This window comes from Esox lucius, chromosome 15 (assembly GCF_011004845.1).
Source record: "Esox lucius isolate fEsoLuc1 chromosome 15, fEsoLuc1.pri, whole genome shotgun sequence".
Classification (NCBI taxonomy): Eukaryota; Metazoa; Chordata; class Actinopteri; order Esociformes; family Esocidae; genus Esox; species Esox lucius.
The window spans coordinates 6,147,092-6,174,288 of NC_047583.1; the positions used below are offsets into that span (position 1 = coordinate 6,147,092).

A 27,197-nucleotide genomic window follows, 5' to 3' on the forward strand; every position below is an offset into this window, starting at 1 on the left:
TCGCCCCGGGACAGCACCAATTTAAATAATTTATTGGGCATATTTCAGACAATGTCAATTATAAAAAGTGTAATTATAGTACAGGTGAGGGATAAAATCTGGATACACTTTATCTTGTTTTTAAATTTGAGTTAATCCTAAATTGCCGACTTCCAGTCCAAGAATATTGATGTGAGTCTGGAACGTACCCGTTTTGATTCCATCCGTCTTTGGATCCGCCCATTTACGTCACATTCTAGGCGTGAGAGAGCAGGCTGTGTGCACTTGCTTTCACTACTTTTGTAGACTTTTAATCTCTCAACTGACAAAGTCTTGTTGTTTTAACTTTTGAATTTGTTGAAAGACGTTCCTCCGTTGTTGAGGTAATGTTGAACTGTCTAACTTACTTTTAAAGCATGTCTTGAGATGGTACTTTGATCGCACCATATATTTGTCTAATCAGCTACTACAGCTAGCTAGCTAATGTTTGCGACATTAGCTGCTAGCTTCCTGGATGTGTGTACTATGCTGTACAGCACTAATCAACCTGTAATCCAGTTAAATGAAATGATGCGTATATTTAGTTCTGATAGCGAGTTTACTTAGTTAAGTACGAGTTACAACCAAAATAAAGGAAACACAGACTAAATCAGGGATATAAAGTGTATTTAAACCAGGTGTTTTCACACGTGTGGGAATGACATCCCATTCGGATCATAGGGTCATTTTAAACCCGGCAGGCCTAGTAGTAGCCATTATTTTGGCTACCATAGCTACAATGGATCAGAGTGATTTTGCAAGAGGTGTGATTGTTGTGACAGTTTTGGTAGGAGTTTTTTATGAAGACTAGTCAACTTTCTGATGGTAGGAATTTGTGGACTAATTGAACCCAGTTGAACACATTTGGGAGATTCTGGAGTAGGGCTCAAAACAGCATTTTTCACCAGTAGAACAACAAATGATTGAATTTATTTTGGTGAATGGCAGAATGGTGTTTCCTCCCTCTAACCTTAGTAAAGTAATCCTTTAAGATGTTTTTTTTATAGGAAGCAATCTGATACAATTAAGACTTGACTATGTCTAGTGTTAAAATTCTAATATAATTTTTTTTCACTAAGTACAGGGAGCTCTGGGCATTGGAGCGGTTTGGATGGCTTATTTGGCCTCAATGCCATAATTTTATATTAATGTTTTTTAATTTTCACATTAAACCAACTAGCTGTCATAATTCTATTAATGCTATAAACTATAACCTTCAGACCTAAAAACTTTCCTTTTTTCTCTCATCAGCTACTTTTCAGGACATGGATTTCTCGGTGAGTTAGCTGTATCAATTAAGTTTATCATTAATGTGTGTCTTATTTAGGCTTTTAATTGTGTTATTTGAATGTTGGTGAAGAATGAGTGGCACAGTGTTCAAAGTCACTGCCTGGCAGAAGAGCTGTATCAGAAAGCGTGGCATACCGAAAGCGTCCAAGATCCTGCAAATTGGTTCAGATGTGATGGGGGGGGATAGGGGTAAATAAAAGAAAAATATACATTGAAAAGAATATGGTTGCAACAAACTCCCTTTTTGTGGCATGCAGCTGGCGGATGCCATAGCGGACGATGTCCCGGGCCAAGCGGAGAAAGCGGGTAACCCCAATCCAGCTGCCCCCAGCGCCCCTCCACCCACTAACCCTGGATGGCCTGGCGCTGCCCCTGGAGCTCCCACACAGCCCTCTGCTCCGGGCGGATTCCCGGGAGGCCCGCACTCTGGCCCAGGGGCCCCGGGGCAATTTCCTGCAAATCAAGGACCCTTCTCCTCTGGTCCGGGAGCACCGGGGCAGTATCCTGGAGCTCCCTCCGCTCCTGGTGGGTTCCCGCCTGGTCCAGGAGTGCCAGGGCAGTACCCTGCCGGACCTGGTGCCCCCGGGCAGTACCCTGCCGGACCTGGTGCCCCCGGGCAGTACCCTGCCGGACCTGGTGCCCCCGGGCAGTACCCTGCCGGACCTGGTGCCCCCGGGCAGTACCCTGCAGGACCTGGTGCCCCCGGGCAGTACCCTGCAGGACCTGGTGCCCCAGGGCAGTACCCTGCAGGACCTGGTGCCCCAGGGCAGTACCCGGCCGGACCTGGAGCCCCAGGGCAGTACCCGGCCGGACCTGGAGCCCCAGGGCAGTACCCGGCCGGACCTGGAGCCCCAGGGCATTACCCAACCGGACCTGGAGCCCCTGGACAGTTTCCTGGAGCTCCCATGCAGTACCCGTCTGGGCCGTTCCAGACCAGCCCTGGAGCACCCCCAGGACCATATCCGAACGCGCCTTACCCCGGAGCCCAGCCTGGTGGTGGGATGTACGGACCAGGGGGTCCAGGAGCTGCCTTCCCTGGGTTCTCAGGTGGAGCCTTCCCTCCCATCCCCTCTGGCTCATGGGGTCCTGGGGGAGGCGGAGGGTTCCCGGCCCAGCCAGGCCATCCTGGCTCCTTCGGCCCAGGGCCCATGGGACCGTACGGGGGCCCAGCGGCTCCAGGAGGCATGCTGGTGAGTAAACATACTGTAAACACCACGTCACTACTAGGCTGCTTCCCAGGGCTCTTCTACCCTGGTATCTACAAGGGATACTCTGGGGGATTTGCTTGCCTTGTTTCCCCATCCTTTTACAAGATTACAGAGCCCAGAAAGATGGATCTAGCTAGGGATTTGGTGAGCTTTCAGAAACTACACTTGCGTTATATTGGGCATAGTCTGGTATATTGGTCTGAGGTGATTTCTGCCAGGCACAGAAATCTTTCTCTCTTCCTTCAGCCAATGATCAAACCCTTCACCCCCACCTGAGATCTCTGGTACCTTGGTTGTCCCAATCCTATTGGGGACAGCTCTGACTCAGCCCAGTCCACAATTTCACCAAATTCTCCCCACTTCCAATTTGGCGATGTCAGATTTGAGATTACTTTTTGCTAGTAAGTGTTTGGCAGTACATTCCCCCAGCCAACGAACATAATTTAACTCCGAGGCTCCCAACCCATCACTAAGAGCCTACAGTGTGACGAGACAAGGCAGCCGTGTCCCTGAGACAACTTGCTCCGCCCGGTGGACTTCCGGCAATTGAAAATCTGGCCGCGATGACACAGTGGTACTCTGGGGCAGTGACTTAGACCAGTGGTCCCTGAATCCGGTCCTCGAATGCCCCCAACAGACAAATTTTTCATGTAGCCCTGGACAAGAGTACCCAATTAAACTCAACGAGGGCCTGATAATTAGTTGACATGTTGAAACAACTGTACTTGGCCAGGCTACAATAAACGTTTTCTGTGGGGAGTTGGGAACCAATGACTTTGACCACTGAGTCACTTCTGTTGGGGGCCCAACACCCTACCTTTTTTAACAAGTGTCTAAAATAACTTCTGTACCCAACGTAGCTTTTGCTAACCAATGCTTTGGTTATTTATTTTTATTTTAGCACTAACTTTTGCTCTGGGTGAGGCTAACTCTGGGTGAGGCTAACTCTGGGTGAGGCTAACTCTGGGTGAGGCTAACTCTGGGTGAGAGTCTCTGCTAGATTACTAAAATGTAAAAGGCCAGACTCCAGGGAATTTCCATTACATTTCATTTGTTTTTCCTACAACCAAAATGGCTGGGGGATTCCTTATCTTGTTTACTGCCACTTAATTACTGGAATACTCAAAATTTTATTTATTTTGAAAAACAGTGAGTTTATTAAAGGCTTCCTGTATTTTGCAACCCTAGCAAGGCTGAACCACACCTGTGAAGTTATGTCATAATGTATTCTTGTCTTTCAGCCCAGACACAATCCACCATATCCACCACATTTTTGAAAGCAATGAACTCTTCAGCTTTTCAGTCGGATGAGGACATCACTGATCACACCAAGCAATATCCCTGTGGTTTGGTTCACTACAAAATAAAGGCAGCATTATTGAACATGATGATGATGTTTTTATATGTAAATAGCCTTTACCGGGAGGGACAGTGCAGTATTTGCTGTCATTGAAGTGCAATACACGGCCTTGGCTTTTGAAGTATCATATATTTTTTGTATATTTCACTCGATATATTTCACTCCCACATTATATTTGTATGCTACTTTCTAATAAAGCTCAATATAATTTGGGACTAATCCTGTTCTTGTGTGTTTGCCCGCATTGATTATTATGCATATTGAAATAAAATCTTGTTTTATTTTTATACATTGCCGTATCAACATTTTGGGTAAATAAGCCCATCACAAAATTCTATTAATCGAGAGGTTACATTCAAGCACTGACATTATGCAGTTAAAACTGGTTCATCCAGTTTTTCCGGCTGGTTGAAATGGCTATGGGCAAGGGTCTACAGTGACAATTTTTTGTTGCGTACGTTCCTTACATAGATTCCTATTTATTCTTTTTACCTAGAGGGTGGGAACTTGTTTTCAATGGCCTTTGCTGTACTCTGGTTCCTGAGTACAACAGAGAATGCCCTGAAATCAGATTTGTTGTTCTACATTTCTCTGTGCACGTCTACATATTTTCAACATTGGACGCATTTAGCATCGAGACCAGAAGTGGATGACTAATTATTCCAGTGGACTTTAGAATGTAGGCGAGGTTCATGAGTTGGCTGACGGTGATTCCATTACTCATCAGAAGATATTTTTGTCAGTGGAGAAATACATTCATTTGTACTGAGAAGTGACCTGTATTTCTCAATTAAATTATGAATTAATGCATTAACTATGTTCAAAGTACAACTGCCAGTTTCAGCAGCATCAACTGACTCCCCTAATGAGGTGTTGAAGTGATCATCTCTCCTGGTACCCCCATAGAATGTAATTATAATCCCCAATCTATGCACAATCCTCTCTAGGTCAACTTTAATATCCGTCATCGCCCATTACCATTTGATTTATTGTTTATTGATGGTCACATTTAAAAAACAATTTAATAATTTAACCGGTTTATTCACTGAAGACGGGTGTTGTCTTTTCTGACGGTAACTTTACGTTGTACCCTGTGTTTCAGCCAGTGCCGTACGAGTTGCCCCTCGATAACGGGATCATGCCCAGGCTGGTCATCACCATAGCGGGGGAGCCCATCCCTGGCGGAGACAGGTAGGTCTTCCAGGTTCATTTATTCATTCACTAGTATATCGTTCATTCATTTGACCATTTATTCATCCACTCGTATATCGTTCATTCATTTGACCATTTATTCATCCACACATTTAACAGTTCTCATTAATTCATCAATTCGCTTGTTCAGTAATGCATCCAGTAATTCTTTGATTTCTACAAGACATGGATCATTACTCTGCTGAAATCATCGTAATTTTTTAACATATTTCTTTTTTCAATGCTATGTTGCAGTTCAGATTTCTAGCAGCTGTTATGTGGATTGACGATATGTAGAAGTGGTTTGATTTCAGGTTCCATGTTGACTTTTTAAAAGAAGAAGATGATGAGGATGATGAAGAGGTGGTGTTCCACCTCAACCCTCGTTTCTATGAGCAACAAATTGTCCGTAACTCACACCTAGACGGGGGTTGGGGTCCTGAGGAGCGTTCCGGAGGATTCCCCTTCGTTCAAGGGCAACGCTTTGAGGTACAGTATGCAATGGGTCGGGTGTAAGTCCCCAGAACTATAAAACATAAGGACAAAGTAGTGATAATATCGTGATGGTGGGTCAAAGCGATAATGTGACCCATACGATCACCGCCATACCAAACCTCTGCCCCCCCCCCCCCCCCCCCCATGCAGCTGAAGATCCTAGTGGAGGAGGACTCTTTCAAAGTGGCCGTGGACGGGACCCACATCCTGGAATACGAACACAGAACGGGAGGGTTTGAGGACGTCACCTTGCTGCGTGTGGTGGGCGATGTCGCTCTCTACAGCGTGGCCCCTAGCATGATCTAACGGTTCCCTTGTGGATCTCCGCTGGGCCTAAATGGTACCCTGTTCCCTATGTAGTGCACTAATATGGTGCCCTGTTCCCTATGAGGTGCACTAATATGGTGCCCTGTTCCCTATGTAGTGCACTAATATGGTGCACTACAAAGTAAGGCTCTGCTTTTGACTAATAAGGCACCTTTAATGGGGTTGATATAGAGCGCTATTCCAGGTATAGTGTATAGTATCCTATTGTAGTTTGGCTTTTGTGAGAAGTAGTACACTACAATGGCGTAGGGTGCCATTTGGGATTCAGTCACTGAACCTGAATGACACTGTGGCCAATGGACTGGATGAATCTCATGCAACTCTTTCCATTATCCAATCGAACAGGGCTAGCCCAGTTATTTAGTTTTGCATTGTCATTTATACCAACTATGGTGGACAGATGAATGGGCGCGTTCGGAGCCGCTCGTCTGCTGTCCACTCGTCTTGGCCTGGTAGTGTGAAAAGCCCTTCACAGCATGTCCTGCATTTTATTTTTGTTTCAGAGATTTTATTCTGGACACAAATTAATATTTGTCATATATAACGCAAAAAATTATAGAAATATATACAAGTGAGGACAAGGAAGTAAACTCTGTGAACTGTAGCGAATGAGAAGTAAGCTTTTACAGCTCTAGGAAAAGTAACCATATTTATTCTGCATGAACTTCTTGGCAAATGTGGAAAGGTTGATATGTCGTTAGCATTTCTTGCTTTCAAATTAACGGCAAAGTAGGCTTCTGCTGTAATTGTGTTTTTTTTGTGTGTCCATAACGCCAGTTTGATTGAAAGGGTTGTTATTCATGTGTGCATAGTAACAGACTGAAAATGTGGCTTTTAGGGGTGGGGTCAATTCATGAAGTACACTGACATTCCAATTCTCCTCAGTGCTTTTCAGTGACAAAATGAGGAATTTGATTGGCAGGAATTGACCCCAACCCTGTGGGACCTCTTTGAACCACTATATGTTATTGCTGCCTGTGAGGCAAAATGGAGTTAGATGGAGACTAAAATTATATACCAAGCCTTGTTTGTATGTTCCGTGGACTGGTTTTGGTATCATCCTGCTTGTAAGTCATAGCAAATGTGTGTCTTTAATATTTCAGTATTAACCCTTCTGTCGCTCCACCCTGATGAATTGAGGAGCACCCATCAATCAATCAAGTACTTATTTGTGCAACAAGGAGAGGACATCTACAGCTAAATGTTATTGAACTGTAGTCAGTCATTATATAACTTTGTAGATTTGTGGCCAAAGACGAAGTATTATTTTCAAGATGAAGTTTTAATAAGGTTGTGAATAAAGAGACCTGGTGGATTCTATGACTGGCTGTTACTAGGTTGTTCTATGCAGTTGTTTTCCACAATCAGGAGTGTCTCTGTCTCAATTATCCCCTCAAGTGCAACACATGCTGACCTCGAATAATTTTCGCATTTTCCTGACTAGAAGAGTCGGTTAGGGGATGAAGATCCAAATAAGCATTACCCCAAAACAGTCATTATTTACTGTAGGCCTTTAAATATTGCTTTTAGGATTCTTTTATTATGAATTCCCAAAGGGAATAATTATAACATTAGGCATCCTTCAACCTGGATAAAACAGTAAAAAATATATATAATTTGTAGGAGTGGCAGGAATTTTGTAACCCTCTGAAAACGATAGTAAAATGTTTGTGATTCATAGATCATCGTAACGAGTAGAGCCACCAATGGAACCGGATGGAACAAGGAGCCAAATGAACCACCGGATGTATAAATCGCAGACATACGGTTGTCGTTCCCGTTCCCACCACCAGTGGCCTCTGGCCAGGCAGTGAAAGAGTTATGGAACGAGAAACAACTGGGTGGTTTTTCTACCGAACGTGTTATGAATATAGTGAAATAAGCAGAGTTGACTACGTTTGCTAGAATACACCAATATTATCTCACTAACTCGGGATTAGCTATGCCCGCACAAGTTCAGTGTGTGTGCTGTATTTTAGGTTAGTTATACACATCTTCGGTACAGCAGTAGTTTTAAGAGCGTTCTGGGAAGTGGAGTTCTCCGGTAGAGGGCAGAAAACTGCAGGAGTTGGCAGCCAGCGAATAAAACTGCTGCATGAGTTCACCTTCACAGTAGAACAACCCTCCAAACAACGAGATATTTAGTTTGTCATCCGGATTCCATACATCATGAACGGGTCAGCAACATACACAGCGTCTTCCGTGCTGGACATAAAGTTAAAAAGAGGACCACAAGGTAAGGATATATATTTCAGTATCAACTCCGACATTGCTACTAGCTAGGTTGCAAACTGATGGCCTGGCTTTCTAGCTAACTGTTGCTCGCTACTACCGTGTTCACATTCTGCTAATTTATTAAGAGTATTCTAGACATTACAGGCTTAATTTCGAACGCCATGAGATCGGATTTTTCTCCGTTTGTAAGTAAGCAAAATAAAGGTCAGATTAGGAAATAGGTATTGATAACTAAGTGATATAGCTTATACTACGCCTTATATTACTTTTGCTGCAATATAATTTGTCAGCTAACTAGCTTGTTGTTAGCATCTAGCCTATGCGCTACTTTTACTTTTGATAAGCAAATCAAAGGTGGCAATCAGATATACTTTGTGGAAGAACTGAATCTCTTTGAAGCGTGCGGGCCATGCTATGCATTCTGGGTACTTGCAGGGACGGCTTTACGTGTAACCCAGCTGTAAAGTCTGAGATATTTCATTTGTCCCACCTAATGTTATATCGTAATCGTTTGGAAATTGTGAATTTTAGTAACTGGGTATCCTCGACTCAATCTTACCCTGATTTTCTTCAAAGGGTATAGCGACGATTAATTTAACAACCGCGGGACAACGCATTACATTGACAACGTCAGCGCGATTGGTCGACAGTCTGCTGGGCTGTGCTAATCGTCACTAAAGCATTTGCTTGGTAGGAAGACGTGGTCGACCTGATCAATGAGATCCTATCTGCCAATTTTTACCGTCTTGTTAAATTAAATTCTTATGAGCTAGTTTGTTATAACTCGCACCAATATTTGAGTTGGATTTGAGATGTCATCTGAAATGTGCTTTCATGACAGAACCATTAACAATGAGAAATCCTAGTTTAACAATTGTCAGCTGTTTTTTTTTTTTTTTTTTTTTATGCACCGCATGTTGAGTTGACTTAAACGAGCTATTAAGCAATGTTATTTTATGACAATACAAGGCGTTATTGGCCAACTCTGGAATTCTTTGTACCTTGTCCCACATGGATAACATCGTCCTAATCAGCAGACACAGCCTTTCTAGTCCACACCCTTTCTGACCTGTCTCCCATGTATTCTTTCTGCATTACATAGCATTTCTCAGAGTTAAAAGTCCACATCAGTCTTCTTTGAAAACACAGTGAATTACTAGTTTTAGCCCAAGTACCTGTATTCACCTGAACCATTCACACTTGTTCTTTCTGTCTGCCTCTGTATATTTGTCTGTCTTATGGTCTCTCTCTCTGTCTCCATCTTGCTCTGTTCGTCACCCCCTCTTAGGTTTAGGCTTTAACATTGTGGGGGGGCTGGACCAGCAGTATGTCCTGAATGACAGTGGGATCTATGTGGCTAAAATCAAGGAGAATGGAGCTGCAGCGCTGGATGGGAGACTACAGGAGGGAGACAAGATACTGTCGGTAAAGATGGACTTTCGCTTTGTGTGTATTGGGCCCTCTGTAATGAAATACTAAGATCTCATCCCCACTGGTCAATCGCTACAGAAATTACTAGTGGGAATCAGAAGTAGTTAACAGTGCTTACGTTTGTCTTGTTTCACATGTGAATTAAAACCTTTTTTTTTATGTGCGCGTATGTTAACTCTCCCTGAGAGAATGCTAGTCTATGCAGGAACGCAAAATTAAACCCTGAGTTCAGTGCTGAATTTGAGACTGGTTTCAAGAAGCAAGAGATCATGTTTAGCCTGATCTCTGTAATAGGTTATGCTATACATGAGACTGTGTGATGGATACTTCAACTGAATATTATTTCCATCTGTTTCTACAGGAATATAATTTTCATGCGATTATTAATGCTTTTGAAGCTGTCTCAATACAAAAGTCACTGCATGGAGACAACCTCCAGAATCCCTCTGACTCTTCTAATACTCTGTCCACACACAGCACCAACATGTTCTGTAAACACCTCCCCTGGAGGCTTTCGCACAGACTCAACAGGAGTCTGTGAATCACAAGGTCTCCTGGAATACAGTAATCCCAGTTCTCCTTAGAACAACCGAGATCACTTCTGTCACATTCTAGAACACTCTAGAACATTCTAGAACACTCTCCTGCTGCAACCCTATAAACCGTTGGTTGGAATGATCCAAAACAATCCAGATTAAAATTCAAGTTCATTGACCGTCACCCTTGCACAGATACTAACCCAAATCGTGTGCTTTGCGGCCAGGGGGAGAAGTTTGTTTGCTGGACTTTATTCGTCTTACCTGTCCACATGTTGTTTAGATCAATGGCCACAAACTGGAGAACCTGTCCCACAGTGCAGCTGTGGAGCTCTTCAGGTCAGCAGGAGAGGACGTGCAGCTTCGTGTTCAGCAGAGGGTAGGTAGGACCACCACAGGTCAGGGCTGGGTTACGGAATCACGGGCCTCACAAATGACCGAAATGAGTTGGTACTGTGTCAAACCCTTCAGCCTGGTCTTGAATGGAAACAGTAAGCAGGGCTTTTAGAGAGACTGGTTGGGCAACATTAAGGACATTTTATATTTTAAAGGCTATAACCGGTAAACTGCTAAATAGTAATTGTATTCAGAAATGTGAGACAACAACCGACCAGTCACAGAAATCTACTTCCTAGATTGCACTTCAAGTTGGCATTTGGCAGCTGTTGACACCGGACATAGATTTTGTGGTCAAACTATTTCATGGAATATATTTTAAATATGTTATGATCAGAACTGCAACAAGCACCTGGCTTGTGTGCTGCCCGAGTAGCCCGAACCCTGTGTTATTCTGGCCATGTGTCAGGGTCCAAGTGCTTGTTTGGGTGCGTGAGCTCCACAATACTTTTGGGCTAATTATTGTAGAAGAGGCACCCTATCCGGCTGTGGTGATTTTGTTGCTACATAAGGCTCCCCCCTGTGTCTCCGCAGCGCGCCATGGCCATGAACGGTCCCAGCACTTCCCGGCCAGACGGCGACTCTTCCTCCATGTCCTCCTTGGGAATACTGGTGGTTGTCCTGGGGGCGGCAGCAGCCATTGCCTTCCTCTGCGTACGCTTCCAGCCTCACCTCAGGAGGCACTTCTAACGCTGTGGTTTCCTCCTTAAGGCAGGCAAAAAGCTCTGACTGAAAACTTTGCTAAAGGCCAAAAAAAAAAAAAAATAACACAGAAGAGAACAAACTAGAAAAATGTAAGCCATGTTTTGGGAATTTTAGTTTGTGAAAGAAAAATGTGTCATGATTATCATAGCCGCTTATTTCAAATGCGAAATGTATCCTCCGTTATCATCTGTATAACTTACAGTTGGTGAGATAATGAGGTAACTGTAATTGAAAAAGAAAATAAGGTGTATGACATTCCCACTGTTGATGAGCGGAGCTGTGCTCCTCGGACAGACGGACTTGGCAGATGGGACAGAGGGAACACTCTAGAACAGAGACTGCTCTAGCACAGATGGCAATGATTTTTGTTTTTTTTGTTCCTCTAAGATAACATTATATTCATCACGATAGAGAATTATTTGACGAGATTGAGCTGTGGCACAGTTAGGGTGTCTGCCTGCCCCTTTATTTTCCAGTTCTTACATTGGGTTTTTGGAAACTGAAAGGCCTTGTTGTGCTCAGTCATTCAGAGGCGCCTTAGTAACTGAATGGCTGATCGGTATTTGCAGAGGCACTGTACTTAACACACTATTTTAATTGGGCTCGTCAGTTTGTGTATATATTCATATTTTGTAAATCTTTTGTTTAATGCCCCCCTCTTTTACAAACACAGTTTCTGGCAGTACCTGTATGTCTGTAAAGGTACCTTTGGCCATTGTTTGAGGTTGGGAATTCCTGTAGAAAAGGTCGCAGTTCAGTGGTTCAGTCAGTGATGTGAGCACGACCTGGATCCACGTCTGTTCGTGCTCTGGCCTGCTCCGTCCATGTCCTTATCAAGACAAACAGAGTGACAAGGAGCTGGCACAACAACACTGACCAGCTGGATCAGGTGCCTGTATAAACCAGGCAACCCTTGAGTGGTGTGCTGGTGTTAGGTATGTCATCTTTTGAAGTACAAAAGATATGTACAGATGGTATATTCATTTTGAGTGTGTCCCGAAAAGCACAATGTTCATTTAAGTTTCCGAGTTCACATTTAAAGACCGGCTTATTGTATGCATATTGAATGTATTTTCTGTTAATCTAACCCAGGTCTCACTTACCCATCAGTGGCAGTAGGCTGCCTGTTATTGAAAGGGAAATATATTGCTTATTCCATTGTTAGGAAGATGCCACTTCAAAAAACAAAGGCCAGGGAATTCAAGGTGCAGAAGCGTGACACTATAAACCATTCCATAGATCCAGAGCGATGACTAAGCCCCAATGCTGCCGCCTACTGGAGATTTAGCAATTCTGCCACTCAGGCACTGACAGAGGGTCCTAACTAGAAGCTATATTAAACGTTATTTTATCATAGGCTTGTGACCCTGAATAGAACTCTATTCCCCCTTTATCGAGTCACAAATGAGTGTACTAGGAAGGGGATAGGGTGCTATTTGGGACTGGTGTTTGTTTAGCGTTTCATGTATTTCATTTCCTTTTGTATCGTGTGTATTGGTGCGTGCCACCTTGGTGACTGTATGAGGTAAAGGAGTTAAGTACATAAGTTGTCCTAAGGCAGACAAGGAAAAGATCATTACAGTAGTACTTAAAGTAATGCAAATGCTATGTGTTTGAGATTCGGGCACCTATTAAATTCATGTTGAATTTGTGTGCGCTAGTGTGAGTTGTCTTAAACAAAATTTGGACTGTTCATGTGTTTCACCCCCCCCCCTCCCCTTGGATATGATCTTGAAGTCGGGACATCCAACTGGGCCAGAGGCTGCAGACGAGTTGGAGACAATCCAGTTGAATCTTATTGTGTCTATGGTTTGAACGAATTGTCTGAGTTACTGTCCCAGGCACCTCGGATACAATCGCTTCACATTAGTTTCTTTTAAATGGCATTGAAAACTGAATTCATTCATAATAAAGAAACAAGTTAATTGTGTTTTAGTCTAGTGAGATTACTGTGTCTGGACACTATGCCTATGAAACTAGAATCAAGCTAGAGTGGACGTAGATTTAATGTGAACAAAACAGGTGTTTTTAGTCTCTGTATGGGTTTCTGGTCTGATGTAGGTATTTTAATTAAATTAAAACTTGCAATGAACTGTATTGAATTGGGTCGGTGGACTTTGTAACAACAGAGTTTGTTGACATTAGGCTTGTTTGCCTTTGCCCACACTAAAGTAAATGTTTGAAAATGTGAACAAAGGACAATGCACACTCAAATGCTGATGATAGGCTGTGTTCATGCAATCACCCTAATTCTGAAAATGTTCCACTATTGGTCTTTTGACTAATCATGTCATATCTTTTGTCATCAGTTTTCTTTCTTAGAGTAGACTTTTGAGGTAAAAGACACTTTAGTGAGGAAAAATAAACATTAGAATTTGGGCTGCCTGTGTAAAGAAATACACACTTTTAAAGATGGAGGTCAACATCAATATGTAGGAATAAGGTGTTTGTTGTAAGGTATTTTTAAAAGGAGTTTGAGATGAAAATCTTCAAGGCATATCAAGGCCAGGGTTTGCTCTATCATGTAAATTGGTTGTCACTCATTGGCTTGACAACATGGAGTGGAGTCGACAGGAATACAAACCGATCTGTATACCACCTGTTGGAGGTGTTAGATCAATCATCTGTAGAGCCAGTGGTATGCAGAAAAATTAAATAAATACCGAGTAACAGTGATGACTATTTGAACGTGGCGTGTCTCGGCGCGGCATGCTTTCCACAGATTTGTATTTTTCTTTCTCCGGGCAGATCTGATTTGTGAAAAGTCCAATTAGTGAAGAAAAATCTGGATTAGGCTGCCTGTTTAAATGGGCCTTAGACAAAAATGTATTAAATAGTTTAATATCCCCTTATTAATAACATTAGAATACAGTGTGCAGAAGGTTCATTTTCGTAATTCATAATGTACACTTTGTGTTAGTCTTTGTCCCATTGTTCTTAACACAATACTGTATTTGAGGATTTCCACTGTTGTGTTTTATAATAATTTTGCATAAATGTCATATGTCCGTTTTCAAATTGGATCAAATGAAATAAATACATATTTGTTTTCCTGTCCGCTAAAATATATTTTAGACAATACTTTCGTTTTTGTGTTGTGATGTACGGTCATGTTTAGTAACATGGTCCCCACCAAAGCTACAATCTTGTTGGGGGGGGGCATTCGTTGAACGCTACAACACTGGTCGTTCCTCTCTTTCATTCTGTCATCGGTTATAGGTCGGTGGAGGAGTGGGGATGTGACAAACATTTCTCCTCAGCCATTCCCATTCATCAAGAACGAGAGCTCGTGCGCGCCAGGCGGTGCACCGTAGGCTACGTTCCACCAGCTGAGACTCTAGCCGCACATTGTTTCGGATGATGTCACTCCTTTTTTTTTGAGCAGTTGTCTTGAACCAGGAGGACGCCGTTGTTTTGCGGTGACAGATACGGTTGGGTGGGAAGGATATATCTTATTGCACGGACAATCGAGGAAAGGCGAAACGACTTGACTCAGACCCTGGTTTGTGTGATGAGGTTCACACCGCCCGCCACTGATGCCTGCGAACTCGACTGCTGCACCATCTACTATAATAATGGCTACGAAGTCTACTATATTTGCGCTGTTGTTGAAATAAGGTATATTTCACCACACAGCTGACAAGCCGAAAGTGAACCTTAAACATTGCTGATCTCTAAATATAGATAGATGTTAAATGCAAACCTTGTTTGCCGTATCTTCGACAGTGGATGGATGACTTCTCCGGATTCGAACACTCGCGTATTCATCCTCCCAGCTGTGCTCTTTTGACAGCTGTTTTTTTTAGCATCTCAATTGACAGGGTATTTGTCTCTGTTTATGCGAAAGCAGATGATAGCGTTGTGAAACTAAGGGTAACCACCGTTTGGCTTTCATAATCTCTAATTTGTCTTGTTTGGGAATGGAACTGGGCCGTGTTCAACAGTTCTGTAAATGGCTAGCTCGATCTAGCTAGCACGCTAACATCGATACCATCCGGATCAAGTAACGTTATGTCAGTGCCGGTGCTAGTTAAAACAAAAAAGCGAAAAATGAATATTTGACTTTTCGATGCCTTCACATTTGATACTTTTCTAAAATAACGTGAATCTATTTAACCTTGGCTTTTGAGCGGAAATAACTACTGGACTGGATTTTTTGGGGGGTGAGGCCGGAGCATGACAAACATTCGATACATCATCCTTCCATCGCGGTGCCCTGTCAAGTCCAATAAACCGCCGTGTGAGTAGAAATTCCGGGAAGCTCACATCAGCAGAACATTATTCATCGGACGCTCCTTCTTGGGTGTCTGGGCTAGAGGTCTAACTATCCCCAGAGCAATAACGTCGGAGGTAGACGAAGGACGTTGTCTTCCCATCTCAGGATTAAACCATGGCCAATGAACCGGTCATCCTTAATGTGTATGATATGGTAAGATTCAGTGTTTCCAGTGCGATTGTTTTGCATGTGAGTCAATGTAACGTAGTATACTACTAATTTTATCCTTTACATACATACGCAAAGGTTATTTTAACTGTCTGTGTGGGGACCATCAACATTATTCCCCAATCAACATCCCATAACCCCAACCGTCAAACTTTAACCGTAACTCCTAAACCCCAATCCCTAATTCTAACTATAACAACAATTGTAACTTTTAACCTAGTTCAAAAATGTTCCTCAGCGAGACAAAGTCGAGTTGTCCCTGTTTTATTGTGAAGATTGTTGGTCTCCACATTTACAGGTATACCTATTCACACCAGACACAGTATTGAGTCACGTGCACATGTGCCGTCTCAAACTCACAAACACACATTTGTATTTTCTTGCAGGAATCTGAGACCACCCTGAGACATAACGATGTTCTCTATTGCCTTTCCTTAAACCTAAACTTAACCTAGCTCTCTCACATTACCCTGTACCTTACTAGAAATAACTTAAAAGTAACCCCAATTCTAACAGTAAGCTCAATTTTATCTTTTTCTCTGAACCAAAAATCACATTTTCCCTACTGGGGAACTGCCCAAAAACTTGTGGGGATTGATTTTAAGGTTTTACTATCATCTAAACCTGGATCACAAATAGACACACACACACAGAGGAATGGACTTAACAAGAAAGGAATGTCTTTAACCCAAATTGTCCCTCTTATATGTCCGGACAAGCAGTCACACAAGGACACCAGTAGAGCTGAAAGTAACTACTGCTCAAATGCCTGATTCAGTAGCTAGCTAGCTCTTCTAACTTGGAGCTTCAGACAGGCTGGTGCAGATATTGCCAATGTACACACCAGACCATTTCTACCTAGAAGCTTCCATTATTTGAGAAATTGTGATTGGCCGCTTGAAACGCCTAATTTGTACCATTCCTCCAGGCTAAATGTGGAATGGGTTTCTGGTGCATGCCCAAACTACACCAACAGCCAGTCCATTCTGGGCTGTAACCCAGGCTTTGGCTGGCATATGACTGGTTATGAAAGCGGTGTTGGAAAATGGTTGCAACCACCCGAGAAAGACTGATTACGGCATGTATAGAGAGAGTCCGTCTTCTTTGTAGTTCTGTATCCCAAGTGTGGACGTGAAGGGTCAGTTAGCTGTTAAAACAATGGCAGAACAAAGGCCCAACCACTGGTTCGGTGAATAGCTGATGGATGATTTAATGATATGTTTAGTGCCATGGATGTAATGAATTATCAAACGTGAAATGAAAACTGTTGTTTTAATCAGGTTTTAAATATTTCTGTGTTAAGGCTATACATGTACTGATTTTACAAATAAAGGAGTGAAATTAGCATGTATTTTGGATTCTAATGTGTACACAAGATGAAATAAGCGAATGAGGATTTTAAGTTATGTTCTTCAAGAATCAGTTGGTTGAAGTAATTGTTAATTTATTAGTACAAAAATAGATGTACACTGGCTTTTGAAAAGCAATTGATTGGCTTAATAATAATATGTGGTAAACTGGGCTTTATAAAAAGCATTTGATTGATAGATTCATTAATTACTTGGAAATGGATCAATACACGACAGGAGATTGCATGCCAAGTGTACATTTTGGAAGAGGGTAAACGATTCGCGATTCAACCATACATCATGTTTTACCGATAATAGCGAGGTTTACTGTCAGAGTGGGGCACCTGAAACTCAGCAGGGCTGAGTCGGAACAAGGTTTAACTCTACGACTGTGCTTTTACACTGGGAGGAGCGATGGCTCGATTTCAATGGAGATCCAGACTGACGGAGAGCGAAAGAGATTGAGAAATTCCAAATCCCCTCTGAGACGTCCTCAGAGAGTGGGCTTTCGTCCTGGGATCAGCCGTTACTGATCGCCAGCAGTTTGACTTGAGTGCCTTATTTGCTCCAAGGCAGATGGTCTGATTTTTCACCTTGACTGCTTGGAGATCTGAACTCGCAACCTCTTTGTTGTCGTTCACACCACTTTAACCGTGAGGCTACCAATTTTCAGTCCAGCCATTCTGAGAACGTTTAGTCAGCACCCGCAAAAGTAACCTTTTGGACCTGACTGACATGAGCTCACTGTCACTGGGCTTTTTGTCTTAACGGGATACAGCTTTTTGTCTCCTATTCAAATTGACACAAACCGTATCCCATATAGACCAACCCCGGCCACTGTGCCAGTTGGTGAGTGAAGTCCCTTTATAATTAATGGCGGGGACAGCTGGTGGGATGTTGATGTCTTTTAACAAGACCCCCAAGGACACCGGCTCTCCCCGGGATGTCTGATCGAGAGCAGAGAGGGTCGGTTTTTTTGTGACCAAAGGTCTGGACTCCACCGCCAGATGCAAAAAGTGTTCATCCAGGATCAGGTCTTCCCAGTGCATGTCACCTTTTATTTTGTTTCGACATCATTTTTTTAATGAATACATCTTATTTAAATTGTATTACTGTAATTCTTAATTACAATTTTTCCTCTACATTTTTATTTTGGATCATGTGCCTACCATGGTACATGGAGTTGCATAATGGCTTAATACACAGTTCTTGATGTTTCTGATATACCAATATCTGATGTTAACTCCGGCCCTCAGCTTTTCTTAGCCCAACACACCTATCTTTAGTGACCAGCCTCTTTAGTGCCGTATCATTTCCAACTATGAATTCTCAACCTGACTTCAGAATCTACATGAATTTGCAACCATGACCTTTATACAGCCACTGTTGACCGTATTAATTGTGACCTGAGAGGCTAAACTGAAATCGGCTAATTTGCTCAGCTTAGCAGCATAGATATAACCTCTGGTTGGCCTGTGTGGTAGAGATGCTTCCTGCTGCCGCCTGCACCGATGAAATATGAGCGTCTGACATTCGTTCCCCTCCCCCAGCAGTGTTTCTCAGAACAGGTGTTATCGACCACTTGGCTGTTTGACCGCTCCTATTGACATTTTGATGACGATGAACTATGCATTTATTTCTGGATTTGAAGTAGAATTACCAGCATGCGTGTTACACAATAAAAAATAAAAAATAAAATTTTTTTCAGTGATATTGAGTTGCCCTAAAGAGCAACGAGACAAGTGAATCCTGCTGGAGACTCTTGGTTGGGCTGATGTGCCTGAACGCGTGCTCTCCCATGCATCCACATGAATCCGCACACACACACGCGCTAGTTATATCAAAGCTGCATGCCCTACAGTATCTTAGATATTGCCTAGAGTAAAGTTCCCTTGTGGTGGACCTCTCTTTATTCATCATTCCAGTCCATGACCATCCATAGGCTGTCCTGTGATGGGGGTAGAAAAACTATTTTCCATTTGACAATGTCTGTAAAGTGCTGAGTTGGAAGGTCATTATTGCATTATACTACCAGCCATTTACTATCAAATAGCCAGGGGAATCCATGCTGTAATGGAGATTTATGATAGCTTCCTGTTGGTTCTACTGCTGTGAAGTAAGCCCCGGCAAAATGGTCAGATTCTCCTGGCAGATAAATCGTAGAAATCTGATCTATTCCTCAGACCTCCCCCTTCAGCTCTATTGAAAATATTGTGGTTAAAGAAATAATTTTCAGATAATTAACTATAGCTAGCAAGTTTATTTATATAGCACAATTCATACATAGAAGCAATTCAATGTGCTTTACGAAGAAAAATTAAAAATATATAAATACAATAGCATTAAAAAAAAAGAAAAAAATCCAGTTGTGGGCAGCATACCTGCTAAACGCAGCTTGGCTATGTTTAGTTTCGACTCTGGGCTCTACTAGCTGACCTGTGTTCATGGATCTAAAAGCCCTGCTCAGTTTATATATGTATTTGAAGGTATTGTTTCGGCCATTTTGATGCTTACCTGCCTTCACAGAAAATAGGGAAGGACATGAGCGTTTTTTGCTAAAAGAGCAGTGGGCTGGATTTAAATCCAGGCTGTAGAATGCTGTGGGCACTGAACTCCACTGGACCATTATAATAAATAAGTCAAATGTGTATGTTCAAAACATTTTCTACGTGGTGGTAGTTTTTATTTGGTAAATAATCTCTATTAAACATTGAATAAAATCAAAACCCATTCAAAACCTATTCTATTTCTGTCAGATGTTGTGTAACACAATCTAATTACTGGTCTGTTAGTCTCATTATGGTCAAACATTATCACAACCTCAGTTGAACTGGGGCACTGCTAGTTGTTGATTTCTTTAGTTTAATAGAATTCTGCTGGAAAAGCAGTAATCCTTAAACCGACATTTCAGTTAAGGAAGGTCCTTTTTGAACCACCCCATGACAATGGATGCATCGTAGCCAATCTGTATTTGCCGTTGAATGACGATTTGATCTGTTTCTCTCCCTCTTCTCCACCTCACTCCCGTTATTCCTAACGCTGTCTTTCGCTATCCTTTAACATTTCCTCTCTACCTCTTCCTGTAACTCTCTCTAACTTTCTCCTTGTACGTTCTCTCCCTCCAACTCTCTGTCTCTGCAGTACTGGATCAACGAGTACACTTCCACATTGGGTGTCGGAGTGTATCACTCAGGCATAGAGATCTACGGCCGAGGTACAGACTAAGTCCTGCGTGCATTGTTTGGTCCTTTCATTCATCCTGCTAATTCGTTCATTCATTTAACTGGCATACTACTGGCAGAACTGTGACGAGATGTGAAAATGTTGAATGTGAAACACTGCGTTGTGTTTGAAGCTGTTCTGTCTACAGCTTAATGTCCTGTAGAGATTTCTATACTTCTATTTTTTTTCTCTCCTCCTTCAGGGATGAGTCATTCACTGTTGACTCATCCGTCATGTGTGGAGTGATAGTTTTATCACCAAACCTGAGAAAAAATTACAAACAGAGAAGATTTTTCTCTGAAAAGAAAGAAAATACACTCCACACAGAATGTTACACTCCACACAGAATGTTACACTCCACACAGAATGTTACACTCCACACAGAATGTTACACTCCACACAGAATGTTACACTCTACACAGAATGTCTTATCTAAGTTATAGTGTCTTAGACATAAGATGCCTATCAGCATGGAGGACACATTATTACCCTATCAGCACAGAGGACTAATTATTAACCAATCAGCAAGGAGGACACATTATTACCCTATCAGCACAGAAGACTAATTATTAATCTATCAGCAAGGAGGACACATTATTACCCTATCAGCACAGAGGACTAATTATTAACCAATCAGCAAGGAAGACACATTATTACCCTAACAGCACAGAGGACTAATTATTAACCAATCAGCAAGGAAGACACATTATTACCCTAACAGCGCAGAGGACAATCCCACATAATAGCTTTCCAAACCAGACGAAGAATCTGTCATTGTAATTTTTACCTATGGAGGTTAAGACAATTACTCTACCGTTGTATTACTTCCTGAGGCACAAATGAGGACTTCAGACAATGAGGCACCAATTCTTCCAAGACTGCACATGGTACACCACAGGTGGTCCCGGAGGTAACACAGGGTCAGGATGAATGTCCTTAGGGTATAAAGTGGGGAGCAGGAGAGGAAAGGGAGTTGCAGAGTTACATGACATTGGGGACAGTAGAAACGACTTGGCCTGATTGTCGTATTATTCAAGAGATGCTTCTATGCTAAACATTTAACATATGGAAAGGATTCTAATTGAAAGGCTTGATGAGTAAAATGTCCCCCACACCTCCCAAGCCAGACGATGTCCTCCCAAGCCAGACAATGTCCTCCCAAGCCAGACAATGTCCTCCCAAGCCAGACAATGTCCTCCCAAGCCAGACAATGTCCTCCCAAGCCAGACGATATCAGATGATAACTTCTAACACCTGACTCCAACAATATCCTCCCACAAAGGGACTGTTTCACACTTTAGAGACTGTAACTGTATGATTGGAACGGGACTCACTGGTAATTGAACCCTGGTCTCCAGCTTGGGGGAAGAGGGTGTGGGCGGGGCATATTTCTGCATGGACCCAGGAATCTCTGCACCAAAGCTCAATATATTTAGTTCCTTAGCTTTAATGTCCTGTAGTGCATTGAATATGTTAAACTCACTCCACGTGTCACCAGTTTCCCCTCCTTCTTTGCAGAGTTTGCATACGGGGGACACCCATACCCATTCAGTGGCATATTTGAAATAAACCCCGGAAACGCCACCGAGTTAGGAGAGACCTTCAAGTTCAAGTATGTTTCTATAGTATCGTACACCAACACACACAAACACACTTTGCTTGTGAGGACTGAAAATAATTTACAAGTAGAAGAAAAATAAACTTCTAACCTCACCCCAATTCTTAACCGTACCTTAGCCACTATGGTTTAATAATCGTATTTGTAAGGTGTCGTTACACAAGGACAGAGGGGTCTGTGAAGTACCTAGTCACATGGAGAAGTGGTTAGGGGCCCTGTTTCACAACAGAAACAGGAAATAAAAGGTTATCTTTGATGTCTTTGTCAAAAGTGATAATGAGAGGCAATCTAGCGCTGTCCTGAGGGAAGGAGACTGGACCTGACAGACTGAACAGCTGCCCAGTACAAAGGCTAACCAATGTTATCAATTGTGTCCAAGCAAGTCTTGGAATAAGGTTCTGAATACAGAAATGGTTTGCACAATGTGGCACTTTGCAAGACCGTAAAATCTATTTTTAAAACACAGTTGGCTTCTCAAAACATGAATACATGCGTCAAAAGATTCATCAAAACTTAACATGATCCTATTTTAACATACAGCATAGTTACAGTAAGAGATTCTCCATATTTATATATTTCTTTGAAAAAAAATGGTATGCAAACACTTTTTTTCCACACAGGGAGGCTATCGCTTTGGGCACTACTGACTTTGCAGAGGAGGATATGGATAAAATAATGGAGGAACTGGGCAGGGATTTCAAGGGCAACGCCTACCATCTGATGCACAAGAACTGTAACCACTTCTCATCCTCCCTGTCTGAGGTATGTTTTTTATAAAGCAATTTTTACATCAGCAGTTTTCACAAATTACCTAGAAAGGAAAGTGACACTGTGGCCCTATCTGGGGGAGGCCCCAGACAGGGCCCAACAGGCATGAAGTCAATCCACCCACATGGCCAAGCATCAGCCAAAGGGACACCAACCAACCGCAATCACACTGAAAGAGGGCTGAGTATCACCCACAGAGTTCACTCTCATTGCTCGAGCGCCACAACGGAGAAACGAGAGTAAGCCAGTGACTACGCCCCTGAATGGAATTGGAGGGAGGGCATCCCAGTGGAGATGAGAGCCCACTTGGCAAGACAGCAAGGATGGACAGTATCAACCCTTTCCATTCACCTTCACACTGTTGGGCCAGACTGCATTTAATCATAGACCGTGCTGTAGAGATGAGTCTTTAGTAGACACTTGGAGGTTTGCACAGAGTTTGCTTCTATAACTTTAAATCATTCCACAGTAGTGGAGCTGTATGAGAGAAACAAAATGGGATCATATGTAGAATGACTGAAGCCTGAACACGATAAGCCCTGCCTCCGGCTGTTTGTTTAGAAATTCTAGGTACAATTAGAAGGCCTGCATCTTGCAATCTTAGGTTACATGTAGGTGTGTATCGCTGGACCAATTCAGCGAGGTAAGTAGGAGCAAGTCCATGTACTGCTTATACAGGCTAACAATAAAACCTTAAAATCAACCCCTCACCTTAACAGGCAGCCAGTGTAGAGAGGCTAATACTGGAGTAATGTGTCACATTTTTTCTATTCTATTCTAGCAGCCATGAGAAACCTAACAACCATGTAGATTTGAACTGGAGTATTCTTGCTCAGTAGTCAGTGACACTACACGCTGCGCCACTAATTAAATAATGAAGAAACATTCACAGGTTCAAATGTTTGTTCCAGTTGCATCGCTATTCCGTTAGAATTGATTACTGTTGGATTAAAAACAGTTGGAATATTTTTTTCTGTTGAAATTGATTGAACAAACCAAATCTAGGATAAGTAAAAAGAGCAGTCCTGTTCCTGAAGACATCTCGTTCCACACTGCTCCTGACCTCATGCTTGTTCCAAACTGTTCTGAAGACGTTTGTTCCACACTGCTCCTGACCTCATGTTTGTTCCAAACTGTTCTGAAGACGTTTGTTCCACACTGCTCCTGACCTCATGTTTGTTCCAAACTGTTCCTGAAGACGTCTCGTTCCACACTGCTCCTGACCTCATGCTTGTTCCAAACTGTTCCTGAAGACGTTTGTTCCAAACTGTTCCTGAAGACGTTTGTTCTAAACTGTTCCTGAAGACGTTTGTTCCAAACTGTTCCTGACGACACGTTTGTTGCACACTGTTCCTGACGACACGTTTGTTGCACACTGTTCCTGACGACACGTTTGTTGCACACTGTTCCTGACGACACGTTTGTTCCACATGTTCCTGACGACACGTTTGTTCCACATGTTCCTGACAACATGTTTGTTGCACTCTGTTCCTGACGTCCTGTTTGTTCCACACTGACCCTAACAGCGTTTTGTTTCCCGCTGTTCTAGCTGCTGTGCGGACGGGAGATCCCGCGGTGGGTGAACCGGCTGGCCTACTTCAGCTCCTGCGTGCCCTTTCTCCAGACCTGCCTCCCCAAGGAGTGGCTGACCCCCGCTGCCCTCCAGAGCCACATCAGCATGGGGCTCCACAAGGAGGAGCAGGCTGGCGATTCCAGCGACGAGGACCCCAACTCGCCGTCAGGGCCCAGCGGGGCCGGGGCCGGCAGTGGGCCCTCACACAGCTGTCGCCACACACGGGTCTGAAGTGAACCTGATGACATGTGGGTCTGAGGAGCAGCCAATGGGACACACACACTCTCTCTCTCCATGACCTCTGACCTCTGGGCCAGAGAGTCAATATGGTAGAAGGTCTGACTGCGTAACCACCTGACCTCATAGTATCATCTCTGAGAAGAGAAACGGGTGACAAGTTAACCGACTAGTGCTAACTAAATAGAGCTGCTGGGTCACAGGACCTGCGAAACCCACAGATCCTTGGATCCTTTCTCTGGCTCTGTTCCCTTGAGGTTTTGGTAGATTCATTCTGGGGGATTTGTTCTAGTTTTGTTGCCAGACTAACTCCGAGCATGGCTCTCTTTCAGACTCAACACAGCTACAGTTTTACACTGTACACCTGGGAAACCTTTGAGTATTTGTCTTTTTTCAGAAACTTTTAAACCTTCGCCAGCCTTCATCCCAGATTCCCCCCAGAGCTGCTGCTTCTGTAGACTAAATGTATATCTGCCCCTAGAGCCAGGATGTTAACAGTATAGCGATACCTGCAAGTATCACAACAAGGAAAATGAAGACAAAGCATATTTAACAATTTTTTCTTATTATTATTTTGGTGTGGTTGGTTTTTGTCTTTGCATTGTATTGGAATACTGCTAATCTGATCCCATAGAGATGCACTCCATCTGACTTTTGTCACAAATGGAACCCTATTTCTTATGTAGTGCACTACTTTTGACCAGGACCATAGGGCTCTTTAGGGAATAGTGTGCCATTTGGGTCTAAGTGTCTCTGTTTGAAACTACTGGCTGTAGTGGCTTTAGCACGATGTTACCCTCTGCTCGTCTCAAGAGGTATTTATTCAATAACCTCCTTGCTTGGCCTTCAGTTGCATTTCTTTGTTTTGTTTGTTGACGTTGACCTTTGGCCATTTTAGACGTCTTAGGAGCAGAGCCATACATGACCCAAATACGTGGTCTGTTAAGGAGTACCTACTATTGGGATATATTACCCTCGGACATTCCTGTTCAATGTCATTTTTAACCGGAAACGATGTGCCAAGAGCAAACGAGTCAACGAAAACAAAAACACATCTTCATTGGTGTTGGATTATATTCATTTTAATGATGAAATTTGATACTCGAATTAGTATTTGGGTGTCCATTTTATGGTCCTAAGACTTTGTCTGCCCACTGTATATTTTGCAGTTTACTACCATCATGTGTATTAAATACCATTTTCAGCATTTACATACTTCCTCAATGGAAAACATTTAGTCCTTCATTGGAAGATGAAACGGAAGCCTGATCAAGACAGCGCAGCTGTGAAAATGAAACGAAAACCTGATGAAGACGGTGCAGCTGTGAAAATGAAACGGAAACCTGATCAAGACGGCGCAGCTGTGAAAATGAAACGGAAACCTGATGAAGACGGCGCAGCTGTGAAAATGAAACGGAAACTTGATGAAGACGGTGCAGCTGTGAAAAAGAAACTTGCACCATGGTCCAGCAGCAGATGTTGAATCACAGGCCTTTGTTGACACTTATTGAAACTCCAACTGTCTGGGCATTGTGTGAAGGAACAAAAGCTTTGTTTGGTGTGGGTGTGTCCCTGAATTTGACGTCCTGCAGGTCATGTCCTGAACTTCAAGTTCTACTCAATTACTGTTCGATCAAAATAAAAAATAAAACAGTGCTGCTTCCAGAACAGGCAGACACAACGCTACGAGGTCATCCTTCTTCCGGACCAGGCAGACACAACGCAACAAGGTCATCCTTCTTCCGGACCAGGCAGACAGACACAACGCAACAAGGTCATCCTTCTTCCAGACCAGGCAGACACAACGCTACAAGGTTATCCCTCTTTCCCACAGCCCTACTGCAAGTATTCCATGTCTTTTGTCGGAGAAGAAAAGTGGTTTCACCGTGCCTCCTGGCTCTACTGTATGTCTTCCTCCGTCTCTCCATCCTTTGATCCCCAGCCCCCTCTCAGGAAGGACATTGCATGTCCTAAGTTTGTTACACACGATTCATTACACACTTCATGACCGGGCAAACAAGGAAAAATAAATTATATTTATTTGTTTATACTTATATTTTTAAATAATCTATATTTTTATTTCTTTTTATTTGTAGTGTCATTTAACTACTTTATTTTGCATTATCAGGCTGATTTTGTTTTGTTGGAATTTATTTCCATGCTTACCATTGAAAGCACTTTTTACAGAGATCAGTCTGATACAGTTTTCTATTGTATTGTGTCAATTTTAACCTCAATTGGTATGTGCTTTTTCTGAATTGAAAAACAATGCCACAATTTTAAGAATGGAAATAGAAAATAAAGATTCAAATAATAACAGTAACTGTCCAGTCCTTGAGTCTGTGTTGCATTGCATGTAATAAAGCCACGTAGTCTAAATTCAAAAGCGGTAATTGTGAGGGAAATCATCTGCTATGTTTTTTGTGTTTGTTTTTTTTTAGGACTAAAAATATTATATAAACATTAACAATCCACATTTAAGGTTTTACATTATCGGCCACAAAAATAACAGAACAAATATCAAAACAACATGTAAAGGAAACATTTACATAATATAGCACATCGCAGAGGTCTTCTGTATTCTGACACCTACATTTTCTTCACATTTTGTTGTATTATGGAATTCATTTAGAATTGATTGTGTAAGGACGGTGCTGCCAGTTTATTGAAAATGGAAAAACTGGAATATGTACACCATTATTCAGAACTTGTGCCATTGCACTCTACATTGAGCTCAGGTGAATCATGTGTCTTTTGATTATCTTTGCTTGTGGCTTATTCAATTGATTGGGCA

The 27,197-nt window shown here is 42.6% G+C and overlaps 3 protein-coding genes across 4 annotated transcripts; all 3 read left to right on the top strand.

Annotated features, from left to right (window-relative positions):
- Positions 1-221: 221 nt before the first annotated feature.
- On the top strand, positions 222-7,209 carry lgals3a (lectin, galactoside binding soluble 3a). 2 transcript variants are annotated; one of them, XM_029125687.2, is made up of 7 exons: positions 222-362; positions 1,270-1,295; positions 1,566-1,884; positions 1,915-2,498; positions 4,979-5,067; positions 5,382-5,556; positions 5,713-7,209. In XM_029125687.2, the coding sequence occupies exons 2-7, from the start codon at positions 1,284-1,286 to the stop codon at positions 5,866-5,868; spliced, it is 1,335 nt and encodes a 444-aa protein (XP_028981520.1). In that variant the 5' UTR covers positions 222-362; positions 1,270-1,283; the 3' UTR covers positions 5,869-7,209. The 2 variants fall into 2 exon arrangements, with proteins under 2 accessions (XP_028981520.1, XP_028981519.1); XM_029125686.2 differs by having other exon boundaries at positions 1,566-2,498.
- Positions 7,210-7,695: 486 nt separating this feature from the next.
- synj2bp (synaptojanin 2 binding protein) lies at positions 7,696-11,237 on the top strand. Its single transcript, NM_001304257.1, is given in 4 exon segments — positions 7,696-8,125; positions 9,413-9,549; positions 10,375-10,470; positions 11,022-11,237. Coding segments are annotated over 4 exon segments (456 nt in total). The 5' UTR covers positions 7,696-8,058; the 3' UTR covers positions 11,178-11,237.
- Positions 11,238-14,413: 3,176 nt separating this feature from the next.
- LOC105025533 (deubiquitinase DESI2) lies at positions 14,414-26,941 on the top strand. The gene is made up of 5 exons (XM_010896272.4): positions 14,414-15,621; positions 20,127-20,199; positions 21,726-21,819; positions 22,446-22,587; positions 24,143-26,941. The coding sequence occupies exons 1-5, from the start codon at positions 15,583-15,585 to the stop codon at positions 24,395-24,397; spliced, it is 603 nt and encodes a 200-aa protein (XP_010894574.1). The 5' UTR covers positions 14,414-15,582; the 3' UTR covers positions 24,398-26,941.
- Positions 26,942-27,197: the final 256 nt, after the last annotated feature.

What these genes read in the sequence shown, in the direction of transcription:
- LOC105025533 (XM_010896272.4), top strand. Translation starts at nt 15,583, where the DNA reads ATGGCCAATGAACCGGTCATCCTTAATGTGTATGATATG. An exon ending in TCCTTAATGTGTATGATATG is followed by an intron (nt 15,622 to 20,126) that starts GTAAGATTCAGT and finishes CTGTCTCTGCAG; the next exon opens with TACTGGATCAACGAGTACAC. An exon ending in TCTCATCCTCCCTGTCTGAG is followed by an intron (nt 22,588 to 24,142) that starts GTATGTTTTTTA and finishes CCGCTGTTCTAG; the next exon opens with CTGCTGTGCGGACGGGAGAT.
- lgals3a (XM_029125686.2), top strand. An exon ending in CGGCTCCAGGAGGCATGCTG is followed by an intron (nt 2,499 to 4,978) that starts GTGAGTAAACAT and finishes CCTGTGTTTCAG; the next exon opens with CCAGTGCCGTACGAGTTGCC. An exon ending in TTCAAGGGCAACGCTTTGAG is followed by an intron (nt 5,557 to 5,712) that starts GTACAGTATGCA and finishes CCCCCCATGCAG; the next exon opens with CTGAAGATCCTAGTGGAGGA.